Source organism: Drosophila ficusphila, unplaced genomic scaffold, assembly GCF_018152265.1.
Source record: "Drosophila ficusphila isolate 14025-0441.05 unplaced genomic scaffold, ASM1815226v1 contig_414, whole genome shotgun sequence".
Taxonomy (NCBI): domain Eukaryota; kingdom Metazoa; phylum Arthropoda; class Insecta; order Diptera; family Drosophilidae; genus Drosophila; species Drosophila ficusphila.
In genome coordinates, this window is record NW_025064328.1 from 13,889,536 (window position 1) to 13,901,301 (window position 11,766).

An 11,766-nucleotide genomic window follows, 5' to 3' on the forward strand; every position below is an offset into this window, starting at 1 on the left:
TATTCAAATAATTGAATTTATACTTGCCGAGTAAAGATTGAAAATTAAATAAAAACGTTTATTGAAACTCAGACATCAAGAATGTTCATATAAAAATTTCTAATATGACAATTATCTAGTTCATTTCGACAAAAATGTTTTAACTGTTATCTATCAGCCTACAAATATCATAACTTCCCAGCAGTCAACACAACCAATAGTTTAGCAGACCCCATCCATAAAACCCAGAATACTGACAAACAAGGCAACTAAGTGGCGCGCGATTCAAATTTACTGACTATTGATTACCTTATTTTATTTCTAAGAAGCCATTGCAAAAAAAGGACAGCGCAGTTTTTTCGGTTAGTTTAGTTTATTATGTATGCATATTGTATAATTTGTGTTGTTACGGTTATCATACATAAATAAATTAAATTATGGTTTTTATTCACAATATATGTGGGTTCTCTGCTGCTCCGCTCGCAATTTCGCGTATCAAGTTCTCGATTGAGTTCGGACTATATTCTTGTGTCTGTGGAAAACACCATAAAATATATATTTCAAACTCAACATTACGCTTAACGTACATTCGTATGCTACGCGCATTTTATTGTGGCAAGTCAGTTTCGATTTTCAAATTCAATTTTCAATGCTCCATGATGCTTTGCATTTTCGACTAGTCAATAGTAATATAATTCGTGTTCTGTTTTGTTTAGCTAGTTTTTGAACTCGCAAGTTCTTCAATTCTGTTGTATTCAGTGTATTGTTTCGGCCGTAATGGTTCCTAACGTTCATTCTTCGCCCAATGTTTCATGTTTATTTACAGCAATTGAGAATATAATATAGTTAAATGTTCGCTACAGTTTCCTATAGTTGACTTGGGGTCTGGGAATTTTTTCCGTTGATAGTTTTCTTTGCTAATCTCTCACTAATCAGTAAATAAATTGTTTCTTTCGTTTCGTTTCTTTTTGTACAATAGACGCGTGTTTTCTTTGTGTGTTATCAGTCGTTTTTCATTTACTTTACATGAATGTGCAGGGAAATTATTGTAAGTTTTACTTGTAAATAATCCTCTTCTCCTCCAGTCGCGTCTCCTTCTCCACTAAATATGTTTGCTTGCATACAGGTTGGTTACCAGAATTGTATTTCTAAATTGACACAGATAATTTAGGATTGATCACAAAGCGTAGTAAAAATGAGAAAAAGATAGTACACCACTCAGACAGGTTAGTAAAAAGGTGTCCGGTCCGCCTTCGTGTATATGATACAATAATTACATGAATATATATCTATATATAAATATGTATGTGTGTGTATACATATATTTATAATAATATAATATGTTAGTTAGCTTTGGTTGGTTTCCGCTTCTCCTCAGCTTTTTTCTCCACACCTTAAAGTATTCCAACAAATCGCAGAGTCCAAAAAAGGTTGATATACAATAACTCTTCCCGCTGCTCCGCACAAGTGAAAATACACATCTCGGATCGTTATGGAATCAGCAGCGTTGTGCAACTGACAGCGGGCGGAAAGTGGGTGGATGGATATGGGACACACGGGATTTACGGTCCAGTGGCTTAGGCGTGCTGGGAGCTCTTATTACGGCATAGCGATGCGGTTACATTACAATACAGGACTTATGCATTTAGGGAAGATTAGAGACAGTGGACTGCGTGTCGTGTATGTGATTGGCTCCGCTCCTGGAATTAGATTCCCTGGACTATCTTTTAGGAATACATGCTTCTACACCTAGTCCGATCTGTTTCTGAATCTGTGTGAGAGGATGTGTCTGTTGGCTGACAATGGATCAGTCAAACTTTACCAATTGCCCCATGAGGGAAATCAAAGACCAGCCACCTTACTTCTTGCTCTTGCGCTTCTGCTTCGGCTCCTCGCTTCCGGCCGTTGCTGATGCCGATGAGGCTGCTGCAGCGGTGGCGGCGGCGTTCACGAGCTGGAGGTTCATGTTCGGCTTGACCGTACCCTTCTTCTGGGTAGCCGGCTGCTGGGGAGTGGCCTGCGTGATGTTGTTGTTTGTGGCGGCTGTCGCATTTGCAGCTCCAGCGGACTTCGACGACAAGTTGTTGGCTGGCGTGGCCGGCGTCTCATCCAGGAAGAGCGGATTCTTTACCTCCATTTCGCCGGTGGGCGCCAGACCCGGGCACTCGTACACCGTGTAGTCGCCCTCCTCGTTGTCATCGTCGCTCTCGACGTCCGACATGCCACAGCTGCCATCCGTGGCCTGGTTCTCCATTGCGATGATTTGCTGCTTCTGGTGCTGGTAGTGGTACATCTGGGCGCTCTGTGCCAGCTTCCTGTCGCCAGACGGCGAGACGTCCTTGTTGGGACCAGTGACTCCGTAGGCGGGATACTCCACGTCTGCAGCCGCCTTGTGACGATTGTGGAACCTGTCGATAAAGAATTTGTTACCTCTGCCGAGACTGTTATGCGTTTTAAGTTTACTCACCAAGTCACTCCGAGGGCCAGCAGCCCAACGGTCACTGCCGCACTAACGCCCGCGATCAGTGCCACTATGTACACCCCCATCTCACTGTTCATGCCCAAGTGCTGACGAAGCACAATCTGCTCCTGGGCGGAATCGCCGGCATTAACTAGGTTGAGATGGGTTGGCGACTTGCTCTGCTTTTGCAGTTTGTTGATCAGCGCATTGAGTTCGTGCGGCGTTTGGTCCTTGGTCTGGGGCAGATTAACTCCCGCCACGGCTGCGGCGGCCACAGACTGTGGCTTGATGCGGTGGAAGTTGGCGTTGGCGGCGTCCAGATGTTTTGGGGGATCGACGGGTACGGGAGCTGGCACTGGCGTAGCTACCTTGGTCTTGCTGGCGGTAGTGGCCACCTCGGGCGTGGGCTCAATGGGAGCGTACTCCTCGTAGTCATCCAGCGCCCGGGAATCCAGCTCCCCCGAAGGGTCGTTAGGGTTATCGAAGAAGCGGGCATCGTTGGGGCCCACGGCGAAGGGAATGCGCTCGCGGAGCACGCTGTTGCGATTCGGGGAGTTCCCAAGCCGGGGTGATTGGGCAGACTGGGCAGCGGTGGCAGATTGGGCAGGCGGGGCAGGTACAGCGGTGGACTCTGGACATCCGGCACCCCTTCTAGCGGACTGCCGTAGCTGGCCTCGGCTTCTGCGTTGTCGTATTGGTCGTACTGTTGATTGAGGCTGTTTCTGTTGCTCTCGTAGTCCTCCTCCGCCTCTCGCTGTACCTCCAGCTCCTGCTGTCGTTGGCGGTAGCGCTCCCGCTCCAGCAGCTCCCGCTGGCGGTCCATCTTCAGGTTGATCTCTTGCAACTGCTGGTCGAACTGCTGCTGGAGCCGACGCCGGGCGTACTGCTCCATCATCTGGGACAGGAAGGCGTACTCCTGTTCGCTCTGCGGATCCATCACGGGCGCCTGAATGGGTCGGCGGCGCAGTCCTGCAAGGATTGGGATTGGATCAATTGATTTGTGGGCGCGGGCGAGGTGATTAGGTAAATGCTAATGAGCCCGGCCTGCGTGTCAGCAGTCGAAAAATAGAGCCAGGTTGAAAATAGCGCCGCACGAATGGAGGTAACCCCGAAGCGCAAGAAAGGATTCGAAATAGACAAACAAAGGTCCGTTTTATTGCCAGAGGCTAAAAATAGACCAATTACACACGCGCCCAGGTCAAAGCGGCCAATCGCGGTAGAGTGAGGGAGACCAATATACAATCGGTGGTCTGGGAACTGAGGCCTGTGACGTGCTCGGAAACTTTATCGTGCTTGGTTGTTTTTGTTGTGGACTGTTGAGCACATCAAATCAAGGAACTTCCAGCAGGTTTAAATCTATTAAAAAGAGGCTATAAAAAATAGTTAGTTGATTTTCGGACACCTATTTTTGGGATTTGGGCCTCTTGAGATTTCTGATACTCCTCATCGAGCTCTACGAAATTCCACCTGTAAGGGTGAAAGCGCTTTGTGTGTTTGTGACGCTGCAATTTACTTGATTTTTAATTTCCCCGAAGCGGAGAGCGTGGGTGTTTTGGTTCGGTTCGGAAACACTTCGCAGGACATATACCTCGCTTAGACGCACACTATGCATGTATCTAGTGCAGGGGATACACAAAACGAGGTGACCCCCATTCGCCCCTCTTGCGCCATCCACCGTTCTCCAATCCGACACCACGGCTTGGTCTATGGGTGAAGTGTGCTATTTTCGGCTTACCTGGATAAACGGACATTTCGCATTGACCCAATATGCAGCAGAGCAGCGCTGCAGCGAGTGCGAAGCTAACGGTGATTTCCAGGCGGGCCGCCATTTTGCACTTGGCGAACGGTTGCACTTGCGAAATTTCTTTGCACTATGGCCCTTGTTCGGAAATTGCGAATGGAATCTGTCTAGCACTGCACGACCACTGCTGCCATATGGCCGGTTAATGGGGATCTGGCCAAAACGACGACGTCGACGTTTTTATTGATTTTCGACTCCCACACTCGCAGCTGCTGGTGGTTGCTCTCCGAACTTTTCGCCTCCCCTACTGTCTTTTGCACTTTTCGCGTGGGCGTGCAATATTTCTTGCAATTCCACTTGTTTAACGGCACTTTTCGAGTCCTTTGGTTATTTAAGTCCTAAGAGGGGGGCACTATGCACTGGTACCGACTGGTGAAAATGTCAAACGCTGCAGTTTTTCACAGATTGCAAGCGAAAACCCTTAGATGGACATATGGATGTGTGGACAAATACGGATGGGGACTCGACTTCTGGGAATGCGTTGCTGTGCCATCGACGTATACCGTTATACTGAAGAAACTGAATGAGCCTGGCGGCGGCAAAAAGTAGCAACACGAAGCACTGGGCCCGAGAAGAAGCAGAAGCTGTGACGCAAATGTTATGTCCGCCCCCGCGCTGTTAAATGTTGCGGGCAGCTTTTAGGGCAGGCCCCGCAGCAACAACAATAAGAGGGGGCACACAGTGTGAGAGGCGCCTGCGCATAATGGAGGTGGAAAGCTCGGCACGTCCGCGGCTCGTTGAGTAAACACGGGCATTCATTAAAAGCCGAGCCAAGCCAGCTCTCGGCCAGCTAGCAGGTGGCTGCCACTCGCAAGTCCCCAAGACCCTCTTGACCCCTTATCCGTCTTCCTCCTGCAAGGAGTCTTCCCTTTCCCGTAGCTTTTCGCTTGGGGTAGGGCGCGCTTTATTTTTATCAATGAATTGCCAGAGCAGAGCTTTTTTCTCGGGAAATGAATGTGGGAGTTATGGACGGTCCTTAACGGGAAAAAAGGAAGTTAAATGGTTAATACTAGGAATAAACTTTAAAATGGATCGCGAACTATTAGAATACAACTTGTAAGTCCTGTCGATTATCTTAATTTTGTTCCAGTATTTTAATGGATTAGCCATTCATAAAAGGGTGCAATACACCCTACTTATTACAAAAGCTTCTATTAAAGAGGTCTTGAGAAAGCTCTGTAAGCTTAGCTTAATCCTGAACCTCAAGGGAAGTAGCGTAAAATATTAGTTTTATAAATAATAAAGTGAATACACAGGCGGATCTCATGGTAAAATAAATAGCTACCGAGTCCAATTCGAATTTAATTCGATTCTCTTTTAACGGAATATACACAGTTTACTCAATACGGTATTTTTGGTATATTTTCTTGAGTACCAAATAGACAAGCGGTTTAGCTGCGGTCCCACTGATGAACTGGTTCATTAGGAGCTACGCATCTGAGTCATTTTTGGTAACGACAAAGGAAAAATTATAAACAAACACAATGGCCACTTTGAAAGGTAGTTATACAAGGTGCTATTATCCCACAACAAATGACTAACACTGCCTTTTTCCTCCGCCATTGCCCGAAACCCGCACCACCTGTTCAAAAATCACCGTGCAGCGTAAGTCTACGCCCACCCCTCCAGGCCAACCTCTCAAATGACTTCCTTTATCTTGCAGCCTCTTCATCTGCGCATTTCTCACGTGCATGGGTCTGACCTTCCTGATCCTGGCCTGCGCCATTCCCAATCCTAAAATCTTTTACCCCTTCTTCGTGCTGCTCTTCTACGCACTGTCCGTGCTGCCGGTGTTTATTGCAAAGCGGACGACTCCGGGCAACGAGACCAATCCGAAGTCTGAGTTGGCCCTCTTCCTCACTGCAGGCATGGTTCTAAGCGCCTTTGCCCTGCCCATCGTCCTTGCCCACGCATCGGTGGTGAGTTGATATTTGTAGCTAATAAATGGAATTACATGGAGTGTTATTTACCCTGCTCTCCCTTAAAGATCTCGTGGACTGCGTCTATCCTTACGATAATTAGCAACATCATCAACTATGGTACCATCCTTGGGTACGCCATGCGCGATGACGAACCCTACGGCAGTATGTTTTAAAGAGAACCCGCCGTCTAAAGGCTTATGTATATGACCAGTAATCGACGCAGCCGAATTAGAACGGAAAGCATTTACACTCTGAGGTTACTGGCTTTACCCATAAGCACTCATGCTGAACGCTTTTTTCGCAGTCATCACTCAATCTCATATTATCAAGTGTATCCAGAAAACATAAACACAAACGAAATAAACAAACTTAGTAAATAAAAGTCGGCTGCGTTCCGGTTCCTTGGTGGTTCGATAACCAAACCGCTCCTCGATAGCCAGTGGTTCAAAAAAAGGAACGAAGGGAGGGGGTATTGCATCCTTGTCCCTTTAGTAATTTAACTACGCCCAAGATCTGTCGGTCGATACTTTTTTCAATGCCTAGAGTACACTATTATTGACATATGGAGAATTAGATTAGCCTTATTTTTTGCCGTTAAAATGGATGGTATTGTAGGACCTATTAAAAAGGAGGATGTCACAGGAATTCCTTCTGTGACCCTGCATGAATTCAAGCAGGCAGACTACACTGATTCCGAAGCGGACATAGAAGAGGATTTCACGGAGGAGCACCTGGAGCTGGAGTCCAGTTATCAGGATGTCCCCACGGAGGACTCAGATGCAACCATTACGCAGGCCAAAAGTGTGCGCAGCCTGCCCTTGAGCAATACTCCCATGCGCAAGTATCCTTTCAAGTTGAAGCAAAACGATAGCGGGTGAGTGTGCGCGATTTCAGAACATCCCAGAAGGCTAAATATTCCTATTTTCCAGCAATATCCTAACCGTACATCACACTGTTAACGAAGGGGGTCAGCAACTGCGCATTCAGATCGCCGCTTGCTGCTTCAACGAACTTAGCAACAAACTGGTGATAATCGACAAGCGGTAAGCATCTCTGCGACTGATATAGGAATCCACTTATTTATGCGATTTTTACATTATTCAGTGGCAACGTCTTCGTGTTTGATTTTGTTAATAAACGCTACTGGCGCCTGGGATTCCGGATAGCCAGAGCCAAATTGGTTCGTCCATCGCCCTTGCACATGAGTGACTACATCGTAGGCAATAAAGTGGGCCAAGTGTTCATTATAGACGTGGATAACTCGGTTCTCGGCCCCCGCGGAGAGGTTGGCAACGCATCGTTGGAAGAGTTAAGCTGGAGCAATCGTTTTCTGAATCCATGCACCTCGAACGCTCTGATGCGCTTTGGCAGTGACGCTGTACTGGTGAATCTCCGTACACTGGAGGTCTCCCATCAGCTGGACTTCGATGAGTCGCGCTACACCCTGAAGTTTGCCGCCTTCCTACCCAACTCTGACCAGTTCCTTATAGGATTCTCTAACGACTCGCTGCATGTGTGGTCTTCCCATTCCTTGTGCACGTTGCGGATGGCTCAACCTATTAAGGCCAGGAACCGCAAGCTGAGACTGATGCCATCAGGGGAATCTGTTCCGGAATTTGTTCTTCGAGGCTCTGACAACAGCGACATGGAGGACGACTTGACTTTCGATTGCCAAGACCACGACTATGCCGATGGATTGCTAGTCAGCTACTGCTTCACCCCTGACGGCAACAAGATGTGTCTAAGCACCTTGGATGGATACCTCCTGTTGCTAAACGTGGCATCCTTTGATCTGGAGAAGCTCTACCGCTTAACCGACTTTACTCTACGCCAAATGGCCTTCCTCGCGCAGCCCAAGGAGCGCATAGTATTTGGGATAACGGCCAGGAACCAAGCGGTCATGCTAGATCTGACCAATACAGACTACAAGCTTATCGTGCAGCGTGAAAACGCGATCGATCTGACTCTTAGCCGGGATGGCAAGCTGCTGAGTGTAACCTCTCGCTGCGGAGAGGTGAATGTGTGGTCTACCTGCCGACTGTTCAACGCCTTGCAAGCCCAGGTCCGATGCCTTGGCCAGATGAAATCGACGTTTAAGCAATTAAAGCCTCTGCCGCCCTGCAGTGTTAGCCGAGGAGTGAACCAGGAAGTACGTCACCTGCTCAAGCCAGAGCGGCTTAGAGCCATGCTCAAGGAATATGGTTGCTATCCGGAGAAGTACAGGTTCCTCATATGGACATCCCTCTTAGAGCTTCCCTGCAACGGGACGCAGTTTCAGGCGCTCATCAAACTGGGCCCACCGCCCATGGTCAGAAACCAGGCCAAGAAACTTAAGATTAAGAACGAAGCCCAGCGGCGTGGCGTTATTAAGATCTGGAGCTGCCTAGCCCAGTGGTGCAAGGTACTGGCTCACGCTGACTTTATGCCGCATATCATTTACCCCTTTGTGAAGCAGCTGCCCAAGAACGGGCTGGTTTCCTTTGAGGTGATTGCTACTTTAGTTCTCAATCACTTTGAATTGTGGTTTGAGTTTCATCCCCTGCCGCCTTCAAATTATCTCGCTATGTGCGAAAATATCCTGCAGGACTGCGACGGGAAGCTATGCAGGTTTTACAAATCTCAGGAGATCTTAGCCAAGGATTTCGCTTGGTCCCTTCTGAGTACAGCCTTTTCGGAGGTCCTCGAAGAACAGCAGTGGCTTTCGCTGTGGGACAACATAATTTCGGAACAGCCTTGGTTCCCCGTGTTCCTGGTGGTTGCCTACAATTTAGTTAATCGAGAAGTCATTATACGCCTGCCGGACAAGCGATCAGTGCTCTCCTTCTTCCACGAGCAGAATCCGGTGGACGTCGGCAAACTTCTATCCAAAGCCCGCAGACTGATGGCTAGGTGTGAGCTCGCGTTACATCCACAGCGTTTTATGCATCGCTTTAGTGGCATTCCTAAGGGAGTGTATCCCAAGTTCCTGAAGTATCCCAGCGAGTGGATCGAACAGCAGGAGGATCAGGCAATCTCGCTGATAAAGCACAACCAGGAGATTGATGCCCGTATACGCCACCTCGAGCTGGAGGAGGTACAGATCATGGAGCGCCTAGAAAACGGACTTAAGCAGGAGGAGCACGCTCGTCGCCTCAAGGAAATGGAGAAGCTCTACCAGGACACTATTTACCGTGAAGAGGAGCGGATCACCTGCCAGCGCAAGATGCTTCTCACCTACCAAATGGAGGTGCGCCGCCGGAAGAGCGAGGTCATCACCAAGTTGCAAGAGTCGGAGCAGCGGCGAAAGGTTCTCGAGATGGAGAAGGAAATCGACCTGCTGATGCACAGCATCGAACGCGAGCGTCGTCGACAGAACCAACAAATGCAGCTGGCCGAGGATGAAATTCGCAACCAGGAGATGGAGCTCCTCGCCCAGCGCTACTACTCGGAGACGGCAGGGGCTCCGTTGGCCCAGAAGTACTTCGATAACATCCAAAAGCTGTGCAACCAACGCGATCAGCTGCAAAAGAACCTGCGTGATGTATGTGTTTGGCGAATATGTGATCTTGTAATCTTGATTGTTTTTTTTTCCGACAGATGACAATGGAGCACCTGCAAACTCCCGCCACTTCCGTGCAATTTCAGCCCCATCTTGTGGATATCGAGAACTCCATTCTCGAAATCCAGCGCGAGTTTACCGAAATTATAACTACTGAGACGACAGCTAGGGGATGCAAGAGCAATATTCTTAACTAACAACTAGCATAACAAATTGATGCCTTTTGTACAGACATATGTACATATAAAGCTAGGATTATTTACATGGCACCGAAAAATAAATAAATGAATAAGGCATACTGGCTACTTTTTGTCCGCAACGCTGCTGCTGGCAGACGCGGGCACTAACATGCTGGGTACGTTAATTAGAAGGTGTATGCTGGATGGAGTAATCTGCAGCTGGTTGGCCACCACTGAAATATAGACAGTTTAACGAATGTGTTCAGTGGAGGATGTTCTGGGCTTACCACCAGCTAAGCTGTGGGATTTGTGTTGTTGCAGCTCTTTTTCCAGTCGCGCGATTCTTTCAAGCAGCTCTTGGTTCTCCTGCTGCAGTTGGGAGTTCTGTTTAAGCAGATCCTTGTGCTCGTTTCGCATTTTGGTGCGGTATCGACAGGCAGCCGCCCTTCGCCGCTCCATGCAGTCCTCGTCCCGACTGCGATCCTTTGGCTTTGATGCCTTAGGCGGCGTGGAGAAGTGACGTCTCTTGTTGTTGTTGTGCAGGATGGCTTTTAATCGCTCTTTGATGGGCAGTTGTGAGGTGGGCGTTAGGCTGGCGCTGCTGGGCTCGGGTGGTGGGTTGGAGCCGACCAGAATGGGCTCAGGCCTTCTGCTTACGCAGCCCGATCCCTGGGCACTCGGCTTGGGCAGTATGTAGGGGCGATTGGCGCCAGTGGACTTCCCTCTCGGACAGTCATTTGCTGCCAGGGGAACGGGAACCGACTGGGCAGGCAGCACCCACGTGATTACCTGCGGCTGGATCAGCTGCAGGGGGAGGAGGACCCGCTCCACAGACGGCGGGGGCAGTGTCTCCAGTGGAGGCCAGCAGCTGATCTACATCCACGGTGCCGCAGCTGTCGCTCCGACTGACGGGATTGGCAGGCTGTACTGCTGACACGCTGGTCTCCAGTGGGTAAACCTGCGGCGTGTGCAGGGACTCTCCATCGAGGGGAGGACCCTCTGGACGATTGGGAGTGCCGCTGACGTTCTGCTCCGCCGCCCGCTGGAAGCCGATGTCAAAGGGATTCACGTGTTGCAGGTCCTCGAAGAGACCCACCTCGTCGCAGTTCTTGATCAGGCGCGTGGGCGTGGGCGTCTGGTCGGCGACGAATAAGTTCTCCGACTTTTGGCCGAGCGAAAGGTCCAGCGAGATGTCGTGTTTCCCTTGTGGCTGGAAGCTCTGGTAGCAGGAAATGTCCGCCTCGGTGGATTTCGGCTCAAAGTCGGCGAAAGAAACGCTGGCTAGGTCCTCCATGTCCGTGGAGGTGTCCATGGCCGGGAGTTGGATCAAAAACAAGTAAATAGACTAGCTTCAGTGCTGTCAAATCCGATATAAGAAACCCAGTTTTCGCCCTAGACTAGCATCACTAATAGCTAGTAAGTGTTATCGATTCCGTGTTGCCACAGAGCAACTCTGTGTCGAAGCCCGCGAATTTTTAAAACATAAACACAGCACGTTCAGCTTCAGCCATCTCCGCGGTAACACGATGCCTGATGTCTCTTACAGTCTGTCGTTCTGGGCCGCAACTGCCCTTTTTGTTGTTATGCAACTCTATCTAAGGCAGCCACTTTTGACATCCAGCATTTCCGCCACGAAATTGCGTATCTGCCATCGCATCCCAAATGCCGCGAGTCTTTCGCAGCACGTAGCAGCAATCATATGTGAAGAGGGGGAGAAAAGGCTGAAAAACAACGAAAACATTTTTGGCAGCCAAGAAAACCCCATAATTTAAAATTTGTATCTTTTAAATTAGATTTCTCATTGAAGGAAGCAGCATAAAACAGACAGCCAAGCACACAACACGCAAAATGTTTTCGAGTCGCTCGCATTTCGGGAAACTTGCACG

General features: G+C 48.9%; 4 protein-coding genes across 4 annotated transcripts; 2 read left to right on the forward strand and 2 right to left on the reverse strand.

Moving 5' to 3' along the window:
* Window positions 1-333: 333 nt before the first annotated feature.
* Window positions 334-4,762, reverse strand: LOC108090860. Its single transcript, XM_017189746.2, is given in 4 exon segments — window positions 334-2,387; window positions 2,447-3,005; window positions 3,008-3,409; window positions 4,176-4,762. Coding segments are annotated over 4 exon segments (1,605 nt in total). The 5' UTR covers window positions 4,270-4,762; the 3' UTR covers window positions 334-1,837.
* An 869-nt stretch (window positions 4,763-5,631) lies between these two features.
* Window positions 5,632-6,545, forward strand: LOC108090862 (vacuolar protein sorting-associated protein 55 homolog). The gene is made up of 3 exons (XM_017189748.1): window positions 5,632-5,741; window positions 5,905-6,160; window positions 6,229-6,545. The coding sequence occupies exons 2-3, from the start codon at window positions 5,933-5,935 to the stop codon at window positions 6,334-6,336; spliced, it is 336 nt and encodes a 111-aa protein (XP_017045237.1). The 5' UTR covers window positions 5,632-5,741; window positions 5,905-5,932; the 3' UTR covers window positions 6,337-6,545.
* Window positions 6,546-6,631: 86 nt separating this feature from the next.
* Window positions 6,632-9,999, forward strand: LOC108090859 (TBC1 domain family member 31). The gene is made up of 4 exons (XM_017189745.2): window positions 6,632-7,037; window positions 7,093-7,206; window positions 7,268-9,683; window positions 9,740-9,999. The coding sequence occupies exons 1-4, from the start codon at window positions 6,763-6,765 to the stop codon at window positions 9,896-9,898; spliced, it is 2,964 nt and encodes a 987-aa protein (XP_017045234.1). The 5' UTR covers window positions 6,632-6,762; the 3' UTR covers window positions 9,899-9,999.
* On the reverse strand, window positions 9,868-11,234 carry LOC108090861 (cyclic AMP-dependent transcription factor ATF-2). Its single transcript, XM_017189747.1, is given in 3 exon segments — window positions 9,868-10,113; window positions 10,168-10,693; window positions 10,695-11,234. Coding segments are annotated over 3 exon segments (1,134 nt in total). The 5' UTR covers window positions 11,193-11,234; the 3' UTR covers window positions 9,868-10,003.
* Between the last annotated feature and the right edge of the window lie 532 nt (window positions 11,235-11,766).